Genomic DNA, 21,610 nt, shown 5'->3' with positions numbered 1-21,610 from the left:
CGAATTAGAGAAAGGAAAAGCAAAGCGCCAAGGGAGAAAAAGGGACGAGTCGCAGGGATACACAGACCCAAAGAACACTTGAAAGAAAGAGTTCATTTTCCCTTGTCATCAAACGTCTTTTTGCTTGGCTTCCTTGCTGTCAGCTGCTGCAGAGGTCTTACAATGACCGCGGTTTGCTGCGGCACAGCCAACAGTCCCCCAGCCTATTACAACTGTTACTGTTACCTCCACACTCAAGTGGAACGGCCTGCTGTTCCCTCAGCATAAGGCTCTCAGGCCGGACGCGTGCTGGTTGGCCACCGGTAACCGGATATGGCAATGTGGACTAGTCGGGTCGAAAGCCGGTGAACGTAACCAAATAATCTTGCAACGATAGGCTTGGCGCATGGTTCTTCACATCACGATCACACAGTGATTGCGTTCCTTCTTCTCGTCGAAACGGAGTTTTGGACGGCAAAGAAAACCGAATTGCATAGGATAGGACAGCTCGTTCTCTTAAACTAGTCTATAATTATAATCACGTTAAATTAAGTGAACGATGTTAGTTATAAAAATATATCTTGCCCTATAAGATCACCAAATAATATGAAACACAGTCTATCGTTACTGTTTACTGCAAATCCTAGAAAAAAAAAGACGAGGACATAATAAAGGTAGTTGTATTATATGCTCGCAAAATCGAAGCATAGTTGTCCAGCGAAACTTAGAAACCGGGCTAATAAGGCACCGATTGACAAACAAGGCTTGTGTAGGAATAAGAGCCTTAGCGTCACGATGCTTCCCAAAATAGCTGCGTTTGTATATAAATAATAATAAAAATCCAACAAAATTACTGTTGCTTAATCAAATATATACTCAACTCTAATTACAGGTGAACCCACCGCCAGATAGGCACTGCTCAGATAAACGAGCGCTGGTAAAATATAATACGTCTTTTTTCATTTTTGGCACTCCTACCTGTGCGTAACATTGTTTGCGCGCGTTGTCATTGATAGCGTAACCCATAACGTATTTATCACGTGAGAAAGCCGTCAATCCGAGTGTGAACTGCGTTAAAGCTACAGAGCGTTTAGTATACTAACACACTTAATTTCCCGTAGTCCTTCCTTTAAATGAGCTCCAATCATAAAGCTATCGAGCGGGTGGCCAAACTCGATAGTCACCTGCTTAATTGTTTGAATGAGTACAATGCACACTTGTGAATGATACTGAATCTTCATTTAGACAAAATACTATCGATCTACCTAGTAGGGTGGCAGGATCAATCAGAAAAATTGGGTTCTAACAACCAAATGCACAATGCTAATCTCATCTCAGTAATTTTTTTACTTTCATTTGTGGTTAATTAAAGGCTCCTGGCGGTAGGTACTTAAAAAGGCTCAGGCAGTTGAAAAACACTCGCAGTCTAAACTTTCCACATCCTAATTACCTTAGATTATGGAACAATTATAATGCTCCTTGATCTTCACTTGTCGTCTCATCATGACAACTCAAGCACAAAGAAAATAGACTGAAGCACCACAGACAGATACTATAATTAGCCTCTGCACAACAGGTTGACACTAAGTATAGTTGTTACTACCATGTATTTATGATTCCTAAAACAATATCGAAATATTGCCGTCATGGTGCTTCATCTTCGTTTTGAAGCATTTCCGACGTGACAATTTTTACACTGAATCAGCCTGTTATACTGAGACTGATTTGATTGAACTTGATGGCTTCTGAGCTGCGTTCGTTCTCACTGAATGCAGAAGGGTGAACTTGAATTTGTTTCGAGGTACTGCATCCCGTTTCCAGGCATCTTGTCGGTGATGTCGAACGCGATACGGCTGAAATTTCCGACCATTGGATAGCAAGTGCCATTCATGTACCCGTTCAGACCGTTGGTGCAGGAGTGTGAATGGAAGCTACAGTTGGCCTTTGTCAGCTGGTTCTCAACGGCCTCGACGTAATAGTCATGGGCCCGGGTGTGAGCACATACCAAGTCTGTTGGTAGAAAAAATAGATGTATATTGCCAATAGTTATTCCTGTATGGGGCCATTTCTTCAAAGAACTGAAGTCTTATGTTCTGATGTGGCAAGCAAGAATCGTTAGAGGCCGTGCTAAGTAAATTTGAAGCGCACCTTATAAAGTTTCGAATGTATCAGATGCAGTACTTACTAATGTCCCAGCACCCGGGCTGTTTCGTGCCGCCGTTAAGATAAAAGTCGACGTGGCCAATGGGATAAACGACTCCCAGCTTTCCCATTAGAATCGAATCGCCGGCGGAAGTGTGCAGGGCATCGACAAACAGTGCGTCGCTGGAATTCAGCCCCACGCCGTACGCTTCAAAAAGAGGCGACGCTGCGTCAAGAGCTGTATGTATAAAGCATATCATTAATCGGAGGTTAACTGAACAAGGCAATTGAAAATATTTCGAGAGTATACGCATTGTCTAATTGGTTCACTTAGTAGTAAAGCTGAATAGAAAAGACACCTATCACTGATGAACAGCAATAACTTTCCTACGCTTTTTTGCCCAAACTTAGTGCTTCACGCCCTGCAATGTTTAGGATCGTTAGCCATACCTGTTATTTTGTTGATTCTCATGCCCCCGGAGATTTTTTTGAAGTAATCAGCAAAAAAATGCGCGGTTTGCGCTCCAAGGGAGTGTCCTACGTAGTGAATAGAACTCGGTGACAGGGCGTAAGTTGATAAAAGCTGGTATAGCAAAACCGCTATCTGACGTCCGACTACCTCAGTGTTCACGACGGCCAAAGGATAGAAGAAATCGTACGGGCCCGCCCCGTTCAGCCAGTCGACGAGTATCACATTATATCGACGCTGTGTCAGCCAATTAGAACAATGAAAATAATCAGTTGCAATAGTTAGAGTACTGTGAAACGCAGAGGGGGGGGGGCAAGTTTCGAGTGATCATAAACGCCTTTGAAGTTTACTAACGTTTTGAATGACGATATTTTTGAGGTCGACCATCCACTCCGAGTTCGAGTCGGCGGCAAAGCCATGATTTACGATGAGCAGACTGCGGCTCTTGTCATTGAAAATGGTCTTATTGAGCCCGGTAACATCCGTGTAATTTAGGAACATTGCGGTTGCATTGTCATACCTGTAGTGATCGCACAATAGAGCCTTCTGTTCGTTAATTGAATAGCTATATCTGTCACCGCACTTAACTGCATTTGCTTAAAGAAAATTACTCCGCCTCAATTTAAGTCGTTGCCATTGAATCGTATTATAAGAAGCCCTTCTTGATATGCTTGAACTGTGCTCAGTCGTGGGGCCATCATTTTACGGACAAGCGGCTGATCTGATTCTCGACGCTTGAGTCGGCCATATTTGCCAACGGTTTTTAGCTGTAGCTGAATAACATTTGGACCCTGATCATCAGTTTACGTATTGCAAACAGCCAAAGGACTCTGTTGTACTACTGACTGTTGCGAGCGGGACATAGTTAATTTGTCAGCTGCCACATGAAAAGAAACCACTGACGCTCAATTGAGCCGTAGGGCCACGTCGAAAGCTATGAGCAGATTCGAACGTGTTGAGTCGAAAGGGCAATCCAAAGCGTGTATGCCTATCTGATACGGAGCTGCTATTGCCGCTTCAACCGGTAAAAGAAGTAGGCGTATAATCTACTCTTAACTGATGTAAGCGGAAGATCTCGCATTATCAAGCGTCATCCCGAAATATGGAAAACAAAGAGTGAATTAGCGGTGCGAAGGCATGCGTCGAACTACAGGTTACGCTTTGGACTCTGTATCGGCTAATCGGCAAACGAACGAAGCTCTAAGCGAACTCTCGAGGACAACCCAAGCGTTCCGAACCTCGTGCAGAAGAACTATCGTCGTATACCGCTTGCAATTTGTACGATATCTGAGGTTTCGGCTCCACCTATCCGAGCATGCTTGTACGGGATGGGCATCCGAATTGAGATGTACGACTATAATGTAAAGTCTGCTTCTGAAAGCTCGCTGACGCACGTTTGTGTCGGCATGGAAATGTCATCTGATATGAATGTATATAGCTAGCTTGTATTGGAAGAATTGTCAAGCTACGATGTACGGTTAGTTCATGTACATCCGATTTGGAGGGGAAATTATTACATTTATTGATAAAACTTCCGGATCTAATATCAAGAGCTTGGTGATACTCTGATAAATTCAGATATGCAACCTCGTAATGAAAAGTCGGCTTGTTTTACAAGTGAACGTACCATCATAAGTAATTTAACGTACCATTAAGATGATCCCTACGAAAGATGCCATTTTTCAACTAGTAGAAAACTGCTTATTTAATCTTGTCCACAGCAATCGATGCGTTCCAGCAGGGAATTTCAACTCGCATTGCAGCAAGTTTCGACAATAACAGATAATAGGTATGATAATCTAGATAAAATTCACGATCGATATCCGAACGCACGCTTACGAATCTAAACGCGCGTCACAACAAAACCTACCATGGGAATAATCGAAAAGTCGTGTTGATTTGCTCAGGCGTCTCCGGAAGTAAATGGATGTAGCGGAATGTTCCGTTGCATGCGTCGAAGCATCCAAGTCCATCGAAGCACTCTGTGCATTTAAACGGGTGGGGAATTCTGCCCGCGATGACGTCTTCGACCCCCTTCCAAACGTGCCACAGATAGTCCCATATACTTGTGACTGATTTTAATTTGTCTAGGTGAAGTGGATGTACATGCTCGGCTTCATTCACACTTAACGAACCCGAACCTACAGCCGCAAAATTACTGCCCTCTAATTGCAGCACACCACTAGCTATAAACGCGAACACTACAAGGTTAGGCTTTACCATCATCACCAATTTGCGCTCCTCAATCGCCTTATTGTTCAACGATGAAAGGTGATTGCGTTACAAAAATATGGTTTCTTGGTAATGACGCTCGTTTGTTGGCGGGGCCTGAAGTGTGACGGACGACCGCTGTTTGCAGGCCTAGATAAAGCTCGCGGAATCGCTTCTTCGGGAGCGGCTAGTTTTATTTTTTGCGCGCGAAATTTCACATGTATCGCGTTGTATTCCCACTTTTCTCGTCTACTTGAAATTCGTTCACAGGCTCGCTGCGTTCAAACCGTGTTCGATGTCCGCAACAGGTTAATTTTTGCTAGAGAAGCGAACCGTTGCAGCTTTGGCGAGATTAAGGAGTGGCTTAACACTTTAAACGTATCTCTATAGCATGGCAGGTAGGCAGTACGTTGTGAAAGAGCGCACATACGAAAAAAGGCAATTTCATTAATCTCAAGCTATGTTACTCCGCGTCCGCGTCATGTCTATGGACTTCGTTCTGCCTGGATAGACGACGAGCCAGACAAGCACTCACATACAGACATGTGTTCTCTGTGACGCTGGGATCTCCCGTTTTGGCTGCGGCTACGTGTACGTTTCTATCATTCCGTTGGTAAGTGCCGCTAGGCAAGCACCGGCGAGGGTTACTTCCTCGCATAGAATAAAGGACTGTCCCTGATTGTCTGCTACGTCGAAACGAGCGCGGATACACGCCGACATTCTACTCGGCAAAAGTTTCCACAAGCTTTGCATCTCCACCGCCTCGCGAAAAACCATACGGGTAATCTTAGTGACGCTGGCACTGCTTTTAGCATTGGAACGGAGTAGCGTCTAGCGAGATCATGCAGCGTCTCAGGCGCACGGTAACGTTAGTGACAACAAAATGAAACATCAATTATTAGTATTGATAATTAATGAAACAAGGAAGCTGCCATGAACGACAGTGGCAGCGGCGGAGGCTCATCGAAACGCACAGATGATAGATACGATAACAGCTGCAACGACAACAATCATGATACTAACACCACCGTGGTTCGATTACGCCCAACCTTATGGATTAGGCGATATTAACGACCTGTGTGAGACTTTATCAACAGCTGGAGCTCAGATACGGACACCATTCGAAGAACGGCTGCGTGCACGTTTCGGAAATGTTACGACGCACGAATAGCAACGAACGTAGATTTGTTGCTAATTTACCTTCCCGTAATGATGACCTACCGAAATTGTTGGAGACCAAATCGTGCTAGAAGATCTACTTCCAGCTCTAGTTATCCATGCTACGGTACAGCGATGACCTGTTTGCCTTGTAGAATTAGGAATACGTGGACTGGCCTAGATTTACAACTATCATAGTAGTGCATAGGGCGTTCTCTGCTAAATAGTAATACGTGCAACAAAGCTGGCAACATCTGTTTGTTCAAGCAAGAACGCTAAACATTGAAATTTCCGAATAGATGAAGGCAATTTAGAACTGCCATCAAAGCAAAAAAATCAAGTGGATATCTCAAAGTGAGTACGTTAAAGTATGTAGGAAGCTTACAAGCTTTCTTTTACAGACAGACCTTTTAGTTTCAGTGAGTTCTACTTCAAGCCAACAATAAGTCTGGCTCCACATCGAGCTTGACCACATCTACGTAAATTAAAATACACTCAACTGATGCAGGTACAATTAGCTCAGCCTTTATTTATGTGTTAAAACACGTTACGTCAGAATGAAGGGCATTTCGAAGGTGTAAATAATCAGCTGGATCTTTGGAATAAGATCAAGGATCGATCGGTGATTGATAAGCGCCACACAAACGGTTTAACCAAAAGGCCTCGAATAGTGCTGACGTCTCAACGATAGAAGAATACCACGCCTTTCTCCAAAGACGCACATGGCAAGCGGACGTTGTCGGGATGTCTAGCTCAACTTATCTAGTTGACTTTTTTGAAACAAGTTTTATTTAGCGGGCAGCGGCTACAATACGATTTTGCAGTGGTGATGACTGTTATCGGTAGAAAAAATGACCCATGAGAAAGAACGAAATGAAAACAAAAAGGTTTAGGATAAGGACAGAAGTAGGAAACTGTTCTTCAATAGCTTCATCATTTTGAATCATTATATGATAACAGCTACAGTGAAAGTAAGAAGCTGTTGAAGGCTTTATTGATTTTGCTACTCTACTCTATAGAATTATACACGAAACGTATAAGTTTGATTTTCACTTTAATCCCGTCCAAGAAGGCAGACTTTTATGTACCAAGACAATCATGCTCGATGCGTACTTGCGAATATTTCCAGTAGAACAAATGATCTATAACGTTTGGATGAGCTGAATGGTCAAGCCGAGATCTTCTTACTAAGCGCCCATTGACAACTGGCTCAAAGAGACGTCACGTATCAGACAACTAAACACCCTTAAAGAAGCGTGCGGTCCTGGGGAAAAAGAAAGCTAGCATCTTAGCATCACTAACTTGTTAATAACTGTTATAAAACCCAATCAAGCTGTAAATAGTTCCCAGCTGGTAAAATTTTTTTCCGGAATTTTGAAAAGTATTTGCCCCCGTGGAATTATTGTCTAGCTGATAATGTGCCAATCTCAAACGTCTCTATGTGCCAACTTTTTGCTAAATTGCCCAATCTGTGAACACAGCCAGCCTGTCTAATTGGTCTACAGTGTTACCATGAAAGCTTTCTTTTTTCATACGTAAATTATTACAGAAAGCAAATGTAGACGGCGGAATAGGAAAAGACTGCCTTCATTTGCGCGTGTTTCTTTCATGGACCCTAGAATAGCGTAGCCTGATTCCGTACACCTTCGAAGTCATATGGCAAGGAACTAACAAAACTAAAGGCCGAAAATGAGTACGCTCCACCGCACTATTGCCTATAGGCTTATTATAATTGATAATTTGAATCAGATGGCTATGCAAACGTCTGTCTCGGATAGATTAGACGATCTGCGAACTGGTCAGATCATAGCGTCCGCAAGGACTGGCTGGACGGAAAGAATTGGAGAAATACCTCTCTGTGCTAGCCCCACAAACTAGTTACAATATTGCACTATAGTATAGATAACAACATAATAATATCTAAGTCTACAATGAATAGAGATAATCACTAACAACAACAATGTGTCACATTGCTTACTCGTGAGACAAAAATATCCAATACGAAAACGTAACAAATCGAGAATTGAGCCGTATTTGTAAATAAAGGTACGCAATGTATAGTTCTAAACAATATGGGTGACTGCGAGCATCGAGTCGTTAGCCAGCTACTATTGCATTCTCCAACGGGTTGGAGGACCCACTTTCTTTTGGACACGATATAAAGAAATCATGTTCAGGTCGGAAGTCGATGGTCAAATCTGAGCCTTAGACCAATTATAGTGCTGTTCAATCATCAATCCGCTATGGGAACTAGAAGTTGTGGGTCCCATACCCTAGATCAGAAAAGCAGGTCCGCGCAAAAAAAGCTCAAATCCATCTGATTTGCTTTTTTTTTTCTTGTTTTACTAGAAGTACTAACGCGTCGAAAATAAACGAATACTTATGACAGAAGTAGATTTTGGTCTATTTTTATGGTTCCGGCTACTTTATCAAGAATATTTAAAGAAAATATACGTAATTCGAAATGGCAAACAATTAGCGCAGATCATTGTGCGTGGGACTGTTAATGTAAAAAAAAAATAATAATTCAAGATAATTATTATTATCAGTATATTTCGATGCTCGAGAGGGAGCTAGCGGTGTCGGCAATACCAGGCAAAAAGTCTCTAAAAGACTAGAAAGAAAATTAGCGTCTAATAATGACAGTGTTTTCAAACCAGTCTGTTATTGTTACCCCATTAATAGATGATCCACGTATATTTACAATAGAATAGTACCTATCTCAAGAGTGTAGTTAAGTTTTCTCTTACATACAACTTTACGTCCCCGTCTAGTCTAGTCTAGTCTAGTTTCAATTGCTATCAAAATTTCGTAGACTGACTCTCTTATAGGACTCTTTCGGATACGGATAACTTAGCATTGTTCTGATGATAATTAAGCGTTAGAACAGCTCCAGGCGTTAAATCGATAAGCGGCTTAAGATATTGTATATCTTAAGCTTAAACTTATTGTATAAGTTCACAGGATAATTATCCTTTAATTAAACTTCCCTTAAATTGCGTAGTATGGATTTTGCAAATGAGAACCTTTTCGAGGTTCAAAAACTGTGCTGGTAATACTTAGGTACGTTCAAACAGTAATTTCAACTAACTGCAGTCCTTGCTTGGCCTATATTGTTTCCCGTTTGTATTTCAAAAAAACGTTGTCGTTAGCTATCTTTGGTATGCTTTTACAGTTTGCAACCAGAAAAGACGTTAGACACCGTCGATACGGCTGAAAACTGGAGAAAAACGCGCCATTGGAACTTGCGGATTCTGCCCGTATTAGCAAAATCAAATATTAATGGGGTTCCGTTTCACCATAAATATAACATATCAAAAGCCAGTCGCTTTAATCAATAACTGTCTATCATATATTTTACTTATTCGTCTCGAGATGAGATTAGCACTTGCCCTTTCCTCGTCAGCGATTTGCCCACTACAATTTCATGATGAGCTTTCATATAATATTCGAACAAAGACAGGAATATATAGGTATACTACGGGCCCAGCATACGGCTATTAAGTATAATCACAATTTCAATTTGAGCTATAATTGGTAAAATGATAACATTTGTCATGCCAACTATAGGTGACGGACAATCGGTACTGACTGACACGGTTTGTCTGCCGTTTGATACGTCACAAGCTAACACCAGACACGCGTGTAAATTGTAGATTAGTAAAATTTCTTATAGATGCAATCCGAAACACAGGAAGAGGGCTATACAAACGCGGTCCTATAATAATGTTTGTGCATTGTACCTTCTATGACATTTACCGTTAACGTAAAGAAGTGAGTCAGTGTTCAGATCATTCAGACGGCTTGTGGATGCGTCCGCCCAAATCCTTTCAACAGTACTCGGCTATCTAACATGGAAATAATGTGTAGGCCCCCTATGGTATGATGGTTCGCAAAGCTTGGAAAGAACCAACCATATGTTTACCGCTATGAACATGCAATAAAGCGTTAAGCTCTTCCGAGCTTTTTCTATCAGTTAATATTCTGCTGATACGATTTACCATACAAAGCTTATAAGTTGAACTGGAGTTAATGATACATCACTTGGATAGGAATAAGCTATATAGATAGGATGCATATGCAAATTATGTCAGCGATCAATAGCAGACACTTTGTCTATGTAAGACGAATTTCGAAACGATTCATCGTAGCCGAATTTCGAAAAATGGCAACAAATGTGCTCTAGAACGAATCGTCAAGTTAGCTATGTGTACGACTGCCTTACCGTCCAATAATTACATATATTCAGCGTACGTTGATTATACAGTCGTTGCGCAGTGCTGGCCTCGTATATTGAAACTCCTCTATCTCAGTCCGTCTGTCTAGCGAATTCGCCGGGGGCCATTACATACGGTGTCAATACTTCGAAAAAGTGCCGGTTTTAGAAAATTCAGCTTTGCTGTTTTGCTCCTTCTGAATAACATTGGCCACACTTTTACTGCGTGCATGAGTCGTTGGAGCTTCAGTGGTCGTGGCGTTCGTAGTCGTAGTCCTGCTGATTGTAGTGGAATGGGGATACATGGTCTCGCTGGCCTGGATTTGGTTGCTTTTACTTATGTGCCCTGCCCGACTTGTACTCCTTGAGGGGTTTGTTTTTGACGAGGGACCTATTTCTTTGCTTGGGAGAGGTATTAGATGAGGATTGGTTTTCAGATGGTGCACAATACCTTCAAGTGCACGAAGCGCATCAATAGGAACGATGTTCTTGTGTTCTAGGCAGTCAATTAAATCAGTTAGTTGGCCGTGGGTTACTACAAAAACAGCATAGAAATCCACACCGCTTTGTTATTACGTTTACATATTTTTACTTCTAAGATAATTATAATATTCAAACAAATGTCGACCAATTGGCTTGCTTTCGATTGAGAAATGACCGTATACAATCAGTAAATAATCACTGCTTCAGAGGAGTATTAGTGTTTCAACAAAAATAAAAATAAAGGTTTGTCTGCAAATACTCACATCCCCCAGGATGGTTTGTACCTTCTCTCCTTAGCGCTTCACGGATGGTTTTAAACGCACCGTACAGATCCATATCGATGCTTTTTACGCAGTTTAAGATGTCGTTCCCGGAGTCTACTATACCAAGACATAACGTGTATGTTTAATATATGAATACAAACAACGTGATCTTTAAGTAAATACATCCTTCTACAAGAGATCACTTTACAAGAAAGGTACTTCTTGTTTGATAAAAACCTTGTCTTTGCTTGTATCTACAGCATCGTTGCATAGTAACATTCGACCCAGCCAAAACACGTACGCAGCTTGTCAACGGAATAAAGATCGACAAAAGAATTTCTATCGACCCATTCTAACCCATAGCTGGCCTTAATAGGAATAACGATTAAAGAGAAATTAGCTGAAGCAGATTACACAAATTAATATGTATGAAAATACCTTGTCTCATAACGCCACTCTCGTTTCCATCTGTCCCGCCATCACTGCCAGCTTCATTTGCTACCGAAGGCTCTTCTTTTTCGTGCCGCTCTACAAAGCTATTCGTACGCTCATTGTGCCTATTACCGGACCCTGTGTTTATTCCGACACCTAGTTGATTTCGCTCTGAACTGATTCGGCCAACAACCTCGTGATCTAAAGCACCGTGGTCGCGTGACTGTCTCCTACCTGCGACAAAGGGCAGAGCGGCTGCCGCCACCAATAAAACGACATGATATTTCATAGTCAGACAGTAGAATCGATCGAAAGTAAGAACGACGTTTGTGAACATTTGCATAACACCCTGGAACGGTCAGCGTCTGTCACCTGGACTTTGTCGTACGATGTTCTTATATGCGACTCTGTTGGATCGTAAAAACGTTGGAAAAAGCAGCACGTGAATACCTGCTAGAAGTCAAATGGAGGCCACAAGTCACGATATCAGGAGACTAGAACTGGATCGTAGGGATGAATAGGGATCCGTAATGGTCATGCCAGTCATTTCTGGGTCGGACGCACTGAGACCACAGGCATATACTTGATGCTATAAATCGCAGACGATGCGGTGATCACGACCTATCGAAATTGCATAAATGGAGAGACGTCAAATCATTTGGACGCCTGGGCCACCAATATCAATCGTTATGCTTTGTTTACGTGAATAGCTTGTATCAAATTAAGAGAATTATCGAGCTGTCGAATTATCGAAAAAACATTAAAAATGGGTTGAAGTGCCGGTAGAAGATTACCTACACACTTCCAGGAGCTATAAAATTTTACTTATAGATTATCTTGTATGACAAAGGCTTAATTTCAAAACAATCAACATTGACCGATCGGCAGTCTTGTATTTTGCCCCGCATTGCGATCAATTTAACTAGGCTTAATTCAAATATACATCTGCCGTCTGAAAGGACCTCACGAATGAGGTATTCGTCGAGAATTCATTGTGTCAATTTGATCCATAGATATAGATATATCTCACTTCGCTTGTTGTCTTACAAAGTAATTCGTCGCCTATCTCAGCAGGCTGAACAAGCTTTGGCTTTTGTTCGGATGAATCAGAGATTGAATTCTATTCTCTATTCTGTGAAAATCCTGCTGGCCTGCACAGTAAATAGCCCGGCCATTCATACGTGCGATGTAGGTACCCGACTATCCTAAGATTGCAGCCACTATTCACGATCGCGGTGCACCAGCCCAAAGAGGCATGGCTAGTCCACTGATAGATATAGTGGCTGTTCAGCAGTTGGGCACCAGACAACCAACCAGCCGTTCCCCGACTAGTCGTCTGGTGCCCCAAACAGATTGCTCATCTGTATGCACCCACCCCGTACAACCCAGGCCAGCACTTTCCCGTACGCTCCCTTTTTGCTTAGTCGAGCTACCATCGTTGTCCCTACATGGTCCTTCAGGCCGCCTCGTCTTGCTGTTGCTGCTGCTGCTGCTGCGGCTGCCGGGATTTGGCCAATTCAATAGCCGAAACATCATACACATGCACACACACTCATACAGTGAGGCGCACGCACGCACGCACGCGGGCATGAAGGACGCTGTCACCTTGCCTAGCTGGTTGGTCTTCATTGCAACTTCGTGTATTGTACTCAATGCAATGCCCGTTTCATGCAGAGACGGTTGCCTGTTTGCTTGCTATTGGGCAGGTACAATATCTTCGCCGCATTCGAGTCGTCCATCCCAAAGCCGCGAGTGCTAAACTCAATTCGATGACATTGAAATGAGTTGCTGAGATGGGCGGTGACGGTAGCGCCCGTAGAGACCTCTCAATGGAGCAGGTCGCGTGGTCGATGGGAGTTGTTTAAGTAGCATCACACGATGGATGAAAAGAGCAATGGTGAATAGTAGTTGCACATTTTACGATAGCCGCCGTATGTCCTATAGTTTACTGCCAATGGTATGCTTTAGCGGTTGACAAGACGCCGGCGTCAGTCCTATCGTAATCAACAACCTTCTGAGACCCATTGACAGCCTCGTATTACCAATCGTAATCATACAGGCAAGAGACTGACGCTCGAGAGCGATGGGGGTCTAAAAAATTAACAAACGAGTTTGCCTTGATAATGGCTTTCCATAGTCGAACTTGTAAAATGCTAGAATCCGATCAAAAATTAATCGACTACTACATAGGCGTATACGTTAATTGTATATATGTTCTGTTCAGAATCTGAATAGCCTGATTCATGCAAAGTTTTCTGATATTATTGACGTCTTAATATGGCCTGTATATCCTTCGCTTTGTCTAGTCAAACACTAATATGGATCAAGTTTTTACCTAATTATATAGCAACTGAAGTTGAACTTAACTACAAAAAAGACACAAGGGCTTACTTAAACCCAAAGGCCGAAATCCACCGACGTGATGAGAGCACACTACACGGATATATGGGCATGTATTTCTTAGAGTTGTAGGCACATTACATAAATGGCCCACAACACCAAGAAATAAATGGAGGATTCGCGTTATTAAGTAGTCCGTGTTGTAATCCCTGACATTGTCATTGTAAAATAATAAGCATTTCCAATATCGTTTTTGCACATAGATAACTATTAAGATAGTTATTTCCGCCTCCGGTCGTACTGCAAACCTACCCTTGCTTACCTTTATATATGAGGGTAGGCAAAGGGGACAAAACCTGGATGAGTTGAAGTCATCGATGAGGCACCATCGGTTGCAAACGCTGATTGGCTACGAAGCTGAAATGGAGAGTTGAGCGCCACGGGAGACCAAGGAAGCTTTGAAAGCGTCGTCTATCGACCTGAGGGTGCACATCTGCTTGCAAGCTGGGATCAGCAATAGAACAAGTGCAAAGAGGGGCCGAAGTATAAAGCAGAAAGGAGTGGCTAGAGAAGGATGGACCTATCTAATCTGAATGAAATATTAATAAGGCTAACTTTGACAAGTTTGCTCCTTGTGAGATTGTCTTCTCGTGCGATGCTGCTACCGCTGCGAAGACATCCCACAAAATCACATTAGCTCTAGTAAATGACGAATAGAAAAAATTGAGCTTTTTATTAGGTTCCCGGACGCTGGCAGGATGAACAGTCAGGGAAATCAACAAGAAACAATTGAAATTCAATCATGAATGTTGAAACACTTCTGTCGAAAATGTATAGTTCTAGATAGACGTTAACTAAAATTGACAGGTTAAAAGAGTGAATGTCAAGTGACGTTTAGAGCCCCTGTTCAAATTACTCAGGTCTTTCTAAGTCGGCTGTGCTAAATAAAAAGTATTTTCGAAGTACGCGTTTACTAACTGGCGGAAATCTACCTTCAACTTAAGGTAACCTGTTTTAGATGATCGGGCGTCCCATAGTTGTTTCTTATAAGTTATTCTGAGCGTTATTACTTTCCTTCATAGACACAGTAGCATCGCTTGAGAGCTACAGCACTGTTACTTGTAGAAGCCTTTATATGGGACCCATGGATAATGGCCTTGGCAGCAAATTCGATGTAGGCCAAGAAAAAGGAATTTAATCAAAGCGATTGTTTGTTTCTTCACAAAGCCTGAAAGTGGACGGCTCGTGGCAATCCTGAGAAAGTTACCTGAGCCTTCCTCACCCCGCCTACTTTAACCGAAAAGCTGTTCTTCGTCGCCTCGAACGATCTTGTCTCAGTTTCTCCAGGTCGCTAAAATGGAACGATGCGTCAGGTAAAGGGGAAGCAAAATTGGCAAAGCTTCAGTGGTGGACAGAGTGTGGCAGCGGGAAAAGTACAGCTGGCCGGTGCTCGCAGTGGCGGGCAGCAACTATAAGCCGACCCGAGGCAACAGTCGCCAATCGCTTCGATGCTGCTTAAGGCACCATCCCACCTTCGTTCCTCTACTGCTCGTTTCATTATGGCGTTCTCCCGACGCTCGACATCTGTATTGGTTTTCGATTTAGACCTGGCTGAGCGCACTCGTCCTGTCTATCAGCTATCCCCGTATCCCTCACGCCTTCCTTCCTCCGTCTATCACGTATCCGCGTTCTCTATCGGTAGCGCTGTCTTCAAAGACCCAACGGCATTGGTTGGGTTATGTTAGGACAAGTTTACAACGGACGCGGCTGGTGGACGAAAACAAGGAGAACGATGACGATTGCGGCCCAGCTAGCTGTTGACGACTGAGCGATTGTCAGCGAAATCGATCGCAACTCAACTCGATCAAGCCAGAAAGCAAGGCCAATTCGGGGCATCTTGATTTCACTCTGCTGTTGTTCTTACACTTCGTCTTGGTTTTGTCTCTTCCTTTTGCCTCGTCTCACTTAGTAGCGGTCGTATCTATCGGATCGAGGCGGTGGGTATCAACAGAAGGAAGCACAGACATACGGAAAATCGAACGTGGTAACCGGAAGGGGCTGTGAGGCTTGGGGAAACTTCAGGGAGAAGGGCGTTGTAAGGAAAGACGTGGCGGAGAACGTGCTCTGCTAGTGGCGGCACTACCGGCAATGGTAAGATATCCAGCCTCTCTCTCTGTATCTCTGCTTGCTCTATCCATCTATCTCCGCTCGTTCTTTGCCATCTCCGTTCACATCAATGCCACTGTCAGGTCAACTTAGTGATCCGTGGGATTGCGTTTCGACGACGCAGTTGCAGAAACCCGCCGCCCGTTCACCGATCCGCCTGTTTCTTGCCTGCCCGCTTGTGTGTCGACTGTTAGCAGTGATAGCGTCAGCGACGGCTATAGATGCCAAAGCGCGGTTGAAGACAATCAAAGTGAGATCGGAGCTGTGCACCGCCTCGGTTGCCGACTGCTGCTGTTCGATACTATGTGCTCTTCTCAGTCACCGATCCGCTCCTTTTGTTCGACGTCGACATGTTAATAAAAATAAAAAAAAAAAAAATAAAGACAAAGCTGGCGGATGAAGCTAACGAAAAACGGGAAAAGGCCAGTTGTAAAGGGACAAAGCAACTTGATGTGCGTATTCTTGCAGCTACTATCATACTGCGCGTACGCCACGAACGCCGTTGTGGCACGCCGCCGCCACTACTACTGCTACTACGCAGTTTTTTCATGTGTAATTTCCTTAAAACATTTGCCCGCCTGCAATGGCTGTAGTTGCAGAAGGAACTGCAGCTACATCCATTGCTCTGAGCACGGTGGTAGAGCGATGGTAGGCGTGCGAGTTGGAAAGGTCGGCGAGAGGGAGAAACAACAGAGAGCACAACGACGACGAAGGCGTTTGTTTAGGAAATGGCCGACAATGAAAAAGGTCGAACCGGGAAAGTCGGAAATAACGGGAACATCAGGGAAAAACGCAGTAGCAAAGCGCGAGTCGGAAGTGAGCATCGCCGAAGATAAGATCGACAAATGCGAATCGTGGAAGAGGCTACTACTGCAGGCGTTTCGATCGCAGGGTGCCTTTTTACACATTCTATTGCATCTGCGGGAATTAATGAGCGGCTGCATCGTAAGTTCCTTTGAGAGAACAGGATGACTTTCCTGTCACGGCAATGGGGGAACATCCGAGGGCAGACCGCTCATAGATGAAACGAACAATGAATCCGCGCATAGTACTGTAGCATTGCCGGGCCTGTTGCTGGACGCCTCATTCTAGAGCTGCTGCGTACAACAGCGTCGAGCACACGCGCCCCAGAAAATAATCGCATCTTATAAAAGTAACGAGGGTTCCAGGAATGAAGGATAAGTTTTTAGAAGTCAACTATTTTTCGAGCGAATTTCTTTATTCGGGAGAATTAAAGAAAACAAAAGATGTGAGACGTGAGTGATAATGAAAAACTACGGTCGTCTTCAAACGGTAATTGTAGCATAAGGGTGTATTAATAATAAGCTGAATTTGCTCACATACCTGCAACAGTGAAGTAACCCGTTACAGCTGTCGACTGATGAATTATAACAACCCATTGATGAAAATGTATTCATTGCATAGGTACGTATATTATGGATGATAGAATAGAAGAGCGTTTCTAAGCTTCATGTCGCAAGAACCTATTGGTCGCCGGTCCCATACAGTATAAGGAACTAGTAATCCGAAAACCCAGTCCATAAAAAATTTTTTTACCTTGCATTGTCTTTGTTAGGCGAAGAGCAAAAAATAAAATTTTCTTGCCAACCTAAACGGAACGCCCTGTATATATTTGCAACTACATGTAATATCATCCTCGGAACGAATACAAGCATTCACAATATCACTCATTGGGTCTGCTAATTTTGGGTTTACATCAGAAAGGATTGGATTCAACCTACAGTTTTCATAAAGGCGGTGTATATGTGCTGCAATCAAGGCTTTATCTTCTGCCGAAGGACTTATATTCTGCGTTGATGAATAAACTATTACCCTCAAATAAGAAATGACCCTTCAGGATTTTTCCCACGTTAAAACAGACTAAGGTTCCGTCTCTTTCTTTTCAAATATGCTTCCGATTTAAAAAAATTTTTAATTAGTCAGTGTTCCTGGCCCTGAAGTAAGATATGAGATTAAATTGTGACTGATATGTGCCGACCCAATGGCGAACAATCTGCAAAGCTCCGGTTAAACATGGGTACCTATTGGCCAGATTGCTTCTAGCTTGATCGAAGGAATAGTAATAATAGAAATTAGTTAATTATCATAGTATTAAAGTGTATAATTTGCTTCTATTAAACATTTCCATAAGGGGTGTACAAAGCTCTGTCCCACTTAACACAATATACAAAAACTAACAAAAAATAACCCCCAATAAAAATGAACGACACACAAATAATCTACATATACTATATGCTATTATAAAATAGCTCATTGTCCATACGATAGCTGTCACAATAGAGGATATTTGTTAAGTATAGCACATTCTTGATAAACAATACCCCGTCCATAAGACTTTTAGCTGACTACAGATTATCTCCACGAATACTGCACAATATTAGAATATACATAACCATTATTATTATTATTATTTTAACGAAGCAGCAATCAGTATCCCTAACCTGAGGCTACATAGTCGAGTGAACCAAATCGGAAAACGGTTCTTCTCACTGGGACCAATCAATGAATCCCAGTCGAACGCTGCACCAGAGCCCATGCTCTAGCTAAGTCTTTTATCTTCTTATCCTTGTATGGGCGTGATATTGAACATTCCCTCGTTTCCACAAGCATGCAACGGCGGTGGCCTTCGGCACCGTCGGTGTGATCCAGGTGCTGCTCATGCCGTTGGTGTAGGTAAAACATCGCCAGCCTCTGGGAAGAAGATAGCTGAGCCGAATCAGAGAGAGATCTCGGAGAAGATGGAAGGAGGCCAGGACAGGCAGATGGTTATCGGCACACGCCTCTGTCGCGCAGCGGGACGGTCCCCAAATGCTGTGACTCTCCTGGACAGCGAGCCAGGCAGTCGGCCAGCTTGTCCTGCTTGTAAATCTGTCCCGGCTGCTTTAATAACGTCACGTTGCAGTAATGTCCAGTAGCAGCAGCACTAGGGGTCAAGTAACGACTAGCCGTTGGTAGACGCCTGAGCGCCAAGAATTAAAGGCTGCTTGCCTATGTACTAGTGTAGTAGAACTCGTTTCAAGTGAAAGTAGCAGTTGCCCAGGGAGGCTGGGGAGCCACAGACATCACCCCTCATCACCACCGCGAACTAGGTAGAAGGATAACAGGACACCGGGGAGTTGTTTGCATGCTTGCTAGTAGGCGACGACATCTCCTTAGGATATCCGCTAACGGCTCTAGTGACCGAAGAGGTTCGAAGGCTTCGGGAACCTGAGTTCCTCTTCTTCAGTCGTAGTTGTTAGGATGGCACGGGACGCCACCGTGCTGTGGTAGTAGAATAAACGGAAGGCAAACGAGGAGATTCTAGAAGCTGTAGGCTCAAACGGCGGACGCAAGCATAAGGAAATAGGCGTACAATAGACTTCGCCAGTGAGCACTTGAGACCAGCTTGAAAAGAAAGGATGGCTTATATCTTGAGGCAAGAAGACTCACCCCGCTTCGAACGCCACCGTGTGTGCCTGGTACGCAGTGATAACGTGCGTTGCTGCGCCATCAGAAGGAGCCGTCGCAGACAGAGAACCTGTAGAGAAAATCGGTGCAGTCTAGGACTAGAACTGGTATCAGAAGGGAGAAAGGGGTGAGAAAGCATACGAAGAAAATGCCAGCAGGGGGAGTGCTAGGTGTGGAAACGGGAGTTCCTTTGCTTGGGTCACGCGGTCAGCGATTGCAAAAGGAAGTCGTATCAGTTTTATTGTACTATATCATTGAAGCACGGTGGAAACCAACCTGCTCATTGTATGCGACGGAAACTGTCGGTTTTTACAACTAGATATAGCAAACTGGGCACACTAGGAATAATTTACAATAAAAATTAAAAGCGCTTTACAATTAGCAGCGTTAGATACTGAGCAGTTTAGTATAAATGAACGCGGCGCCTGCACGTTTCATTAGACCAGTGCTTTGCTCTCTAATCACATTTAATTCGCATCCCCTGCATTGGCAAATCTTACTATGGTGCGATTTCAGATTTCCTTCCTTAACAACTAGAGCTCGAAGATACAACGAAGATAAAGTAGTATCGTCATCAGGTAGCAGCGTTAACTTAAATGAGGGGAATCATTGCTCTAATTCGAATCAGCCGCCTAGAATAACAGAAGCCGATTAGGAGTCAGAGCAGACAATGTGATTCGACACAAGAGCCGGGATACTTCGTCGACTTTTGCCGACCGACGGAGTCCGAGAGTATCGCAACGGGGCGTGACAAGTCTTGCGCATTAATTGGTACTTCTCGCTCGAGAACGAGAGCACAATCTCTCGAGTACCAAGGCTTTATGAAAGAAATGTGAAAAAGAAAAAATTCTGCAAAGGTGACAGTGGCGATGAATCCTGTGCTGCTGATACGACCGTGTCGATATGCCTTTGCCCCTGTAATTCGTCACCTCTTGGCCTGACTAAGAGGTGTTCTCCTTCACGTACGCAGAGACGCTTTCTAACAGACAGACACATGTGGCGGCAAATATCCAAGCAAGTCAGAGTTGCGAAAGTAACTGACTCTGCTGCTGAAGGCACTGCAGGCGGGATAGCGTACAGGACGCCGCTACAGCCACTGTCTAAGCAAACTGTACGCTTAAGCTAGTGCCGCCATGTCGCTGACGGCTTGGCTGAGCTGAGCTTGGCTTATTTGCTGCTTTTGATCCAAATCCACACCCTCACTGGTAGCAATAATGGTTGATACGGCCCGAGTGGCCGTCGCGTTAATGATGAAAATCAGCGACTTTAAATTTTGAATGGGCGGCGACAATGCGACACTTTTCAAGAGATCCGAATAAAGTGAAAGGAGAAATAACGACGGGCTGAGAGAGATCCAGGCCAAAGAGAAACAGAAGAACTCAATGATTTTCGAGAAAGGAGGCACCTACCTAAGCAAGATTTAACATAGAAACAGGCAATGCATGGGCGTGCAATGTGAACAGGAATGTGCCTTGTAGACATCGCTTAGATGTGGTCCTGTTTCGTTTAGAGCTATCGTCCGTCGACAAGGAAAGAGTCCCCGGAAAAGTCAGAAAAAGAGCCACCCTGACGTTGAGTCGCTAAGAGTTCCACCTCGCGTAGGCAAGGGACCGAGCGCGTGGTGGAGAGTGAAATATATAGTCAAGCAAATACAGGAAGAGAGGAGAGAAATGGTGCCGGCCAAGTTCTCCTTGCGGGCGAATGTCTGCCAAATGGTTTCCCCGAACCCGACTGATTTTTTCGATAAGTGGGTAGAAAGCACGAAAGAAGACAACGAAAATCGAGAGTCACACCTACTTGGAAAGCAAGATGTTCGAATGTCGTTCCGTGTCGCTTGTCCTCGGCTATAGCGCTTCCCCGATGTCTTTGAATGTTGACGCTGCAAATCTGAATGTAGTGGACCGCGTTGATTTGAGCTTGCGCACAGTAAAGGCCGTCAAGGAGTAAATTCCCAAGACGCCATTTCCAAGGGAGCGGCAGCGGACAGAATGTTGAACGTCTGGCTCTGCGCTGTAAATCGTGGCATGTCACGAAACAAAATACCGTTTGTTGTTTTGTTTTTTTTTTAAAAACTGATTCTGCCAGTGGTACATCAGCTATTACGTGTTAAATATACTACACTTATATAAAATGTTGTAGTTTAGCAACGAAGTCTCTGTGTCATGATTTAGAGAAACAGTATGATTGGGTTGTCCAAGCTAGTTCAACTGATTTAATCATACTATCAAAGGCACTCTCTAAATGACGTAGCTGTCCTATGACGTAGCCAAATTATGACGTTGC

General features: G+C 43.6%; 2 protein-coding genes and 1 long non-coding RNA gene across 5 annotated transcripts; 1 reads left to right on the top strand and 2 right to left on the bottom strand.

Moving 5' to 3' along the window:
• Nucleotides 1-645: 645 nt before the first annotated feature.
• LOC111259209 (pancreatic lipase-related protein 2) lies at nucleotides 646-10,283 on the bottom strand. 2 transcript variants are annotated; one of them, XM_086967815.1, is made up of 6 exons: nucleotides 10,185-10,283; nucleotides 6,367-7,223; nucleotides 2,945-3,110; nucleotides 2,572-2,827; nucleotides 2,165-2,359; nucleotides 646-1,989 (listed from the first exon to the last, which is right to left on the bottom strand). In XM_086967815.1, exons 2-6 carry the CDS (start codon nucleotides 6,432-6,434, stop codon nucleotides 1,742-1,744), a joined length of 933 nt encoding a protein of 310 aa, XP_086823941.1. In that variant the 5' UTR covers nucleotides 6,435-7,223; nucleotides 10,185-10,283; the 3' UTR covers nucleotides 646-1,741. The 2 variants fall into 2 exon arrangements, with proteins under 2 accessions (XP_086823941.1, XP_022686775.1); XM_022831040.2 differs by lacking the exons at nucleotides 6,367-7,223; nucleotides 10,185-10,283 and adding an exon at nucleotides 4,461-5,312.
• LOC147753998 (uncharacterized) lies at nucleotides 5,472-9,939 on the top strand. Its single transcript, XR_015310502.1, has 2 exons — nucleotides 5,472-6,313; nucleotides 9,135-9,939. It is a non-coding gene; the product is annotated as an uncharacterized LOC147753998 (long non-coding RNA).
• Nucleotides 9,289-11,767, bottom strand: LOC111259219 (uncharacterized). Of its 2 annotated transcripts, none has more exons than XM_022831046.2 (3): nucleotides 11,360-11,767; nucleotides 10,922-11,038; nucleotides 9,289-10,710 (listed from the first exon to the last, which is right to left on the bottom strand). In XM_022831046.2, the coding sequence occupies exons 1-3, from the start codon at nucleotides 11,694-11,696 to the stop codon at nucleotides 10,316-10,318; spliced, it is 849 nt and encodes a 282-aa protein (XP_022686781.1). In that variant the 5' UTR covers nucleotides 11,697-11,767; the 3' UTR covers nucleotides 9,289-10,315. The 2 variants fall into 2 exon arrangements, with proteins under 2 accessions (XP_022686781.1, XP_022686787.1); XM_022831052.2 differs by having other exon boundaries at nucleotides 10,922-11,035; nucleotides 11,360-11,766.
• Nucleotides 11,768-21,610: the final 9,843 nt, after the last annotated feature.

This window comes from Varroa jacobsoni, unplaced genomic scaffold (genome assembly GCF_002532875.2).
Source record: "Varroa jacobsoni isolate VJ856 unplaced genomic scaffold, vjacob_1.0 scaffold_31, whole genome shotgun sequence".
Classification (NCBI taxonomy): domain Eukaryota; kingdom Metazoa; phylum Arthropoda; class Arachnida; order Mesostigmata; family Varroidae; genus Varroa; species Varroa jacobsoni.
Note: the sequence above shows the minus strand (reverse complement) of the source record. Positions and strands in the feature narration are given on the sequence as shown.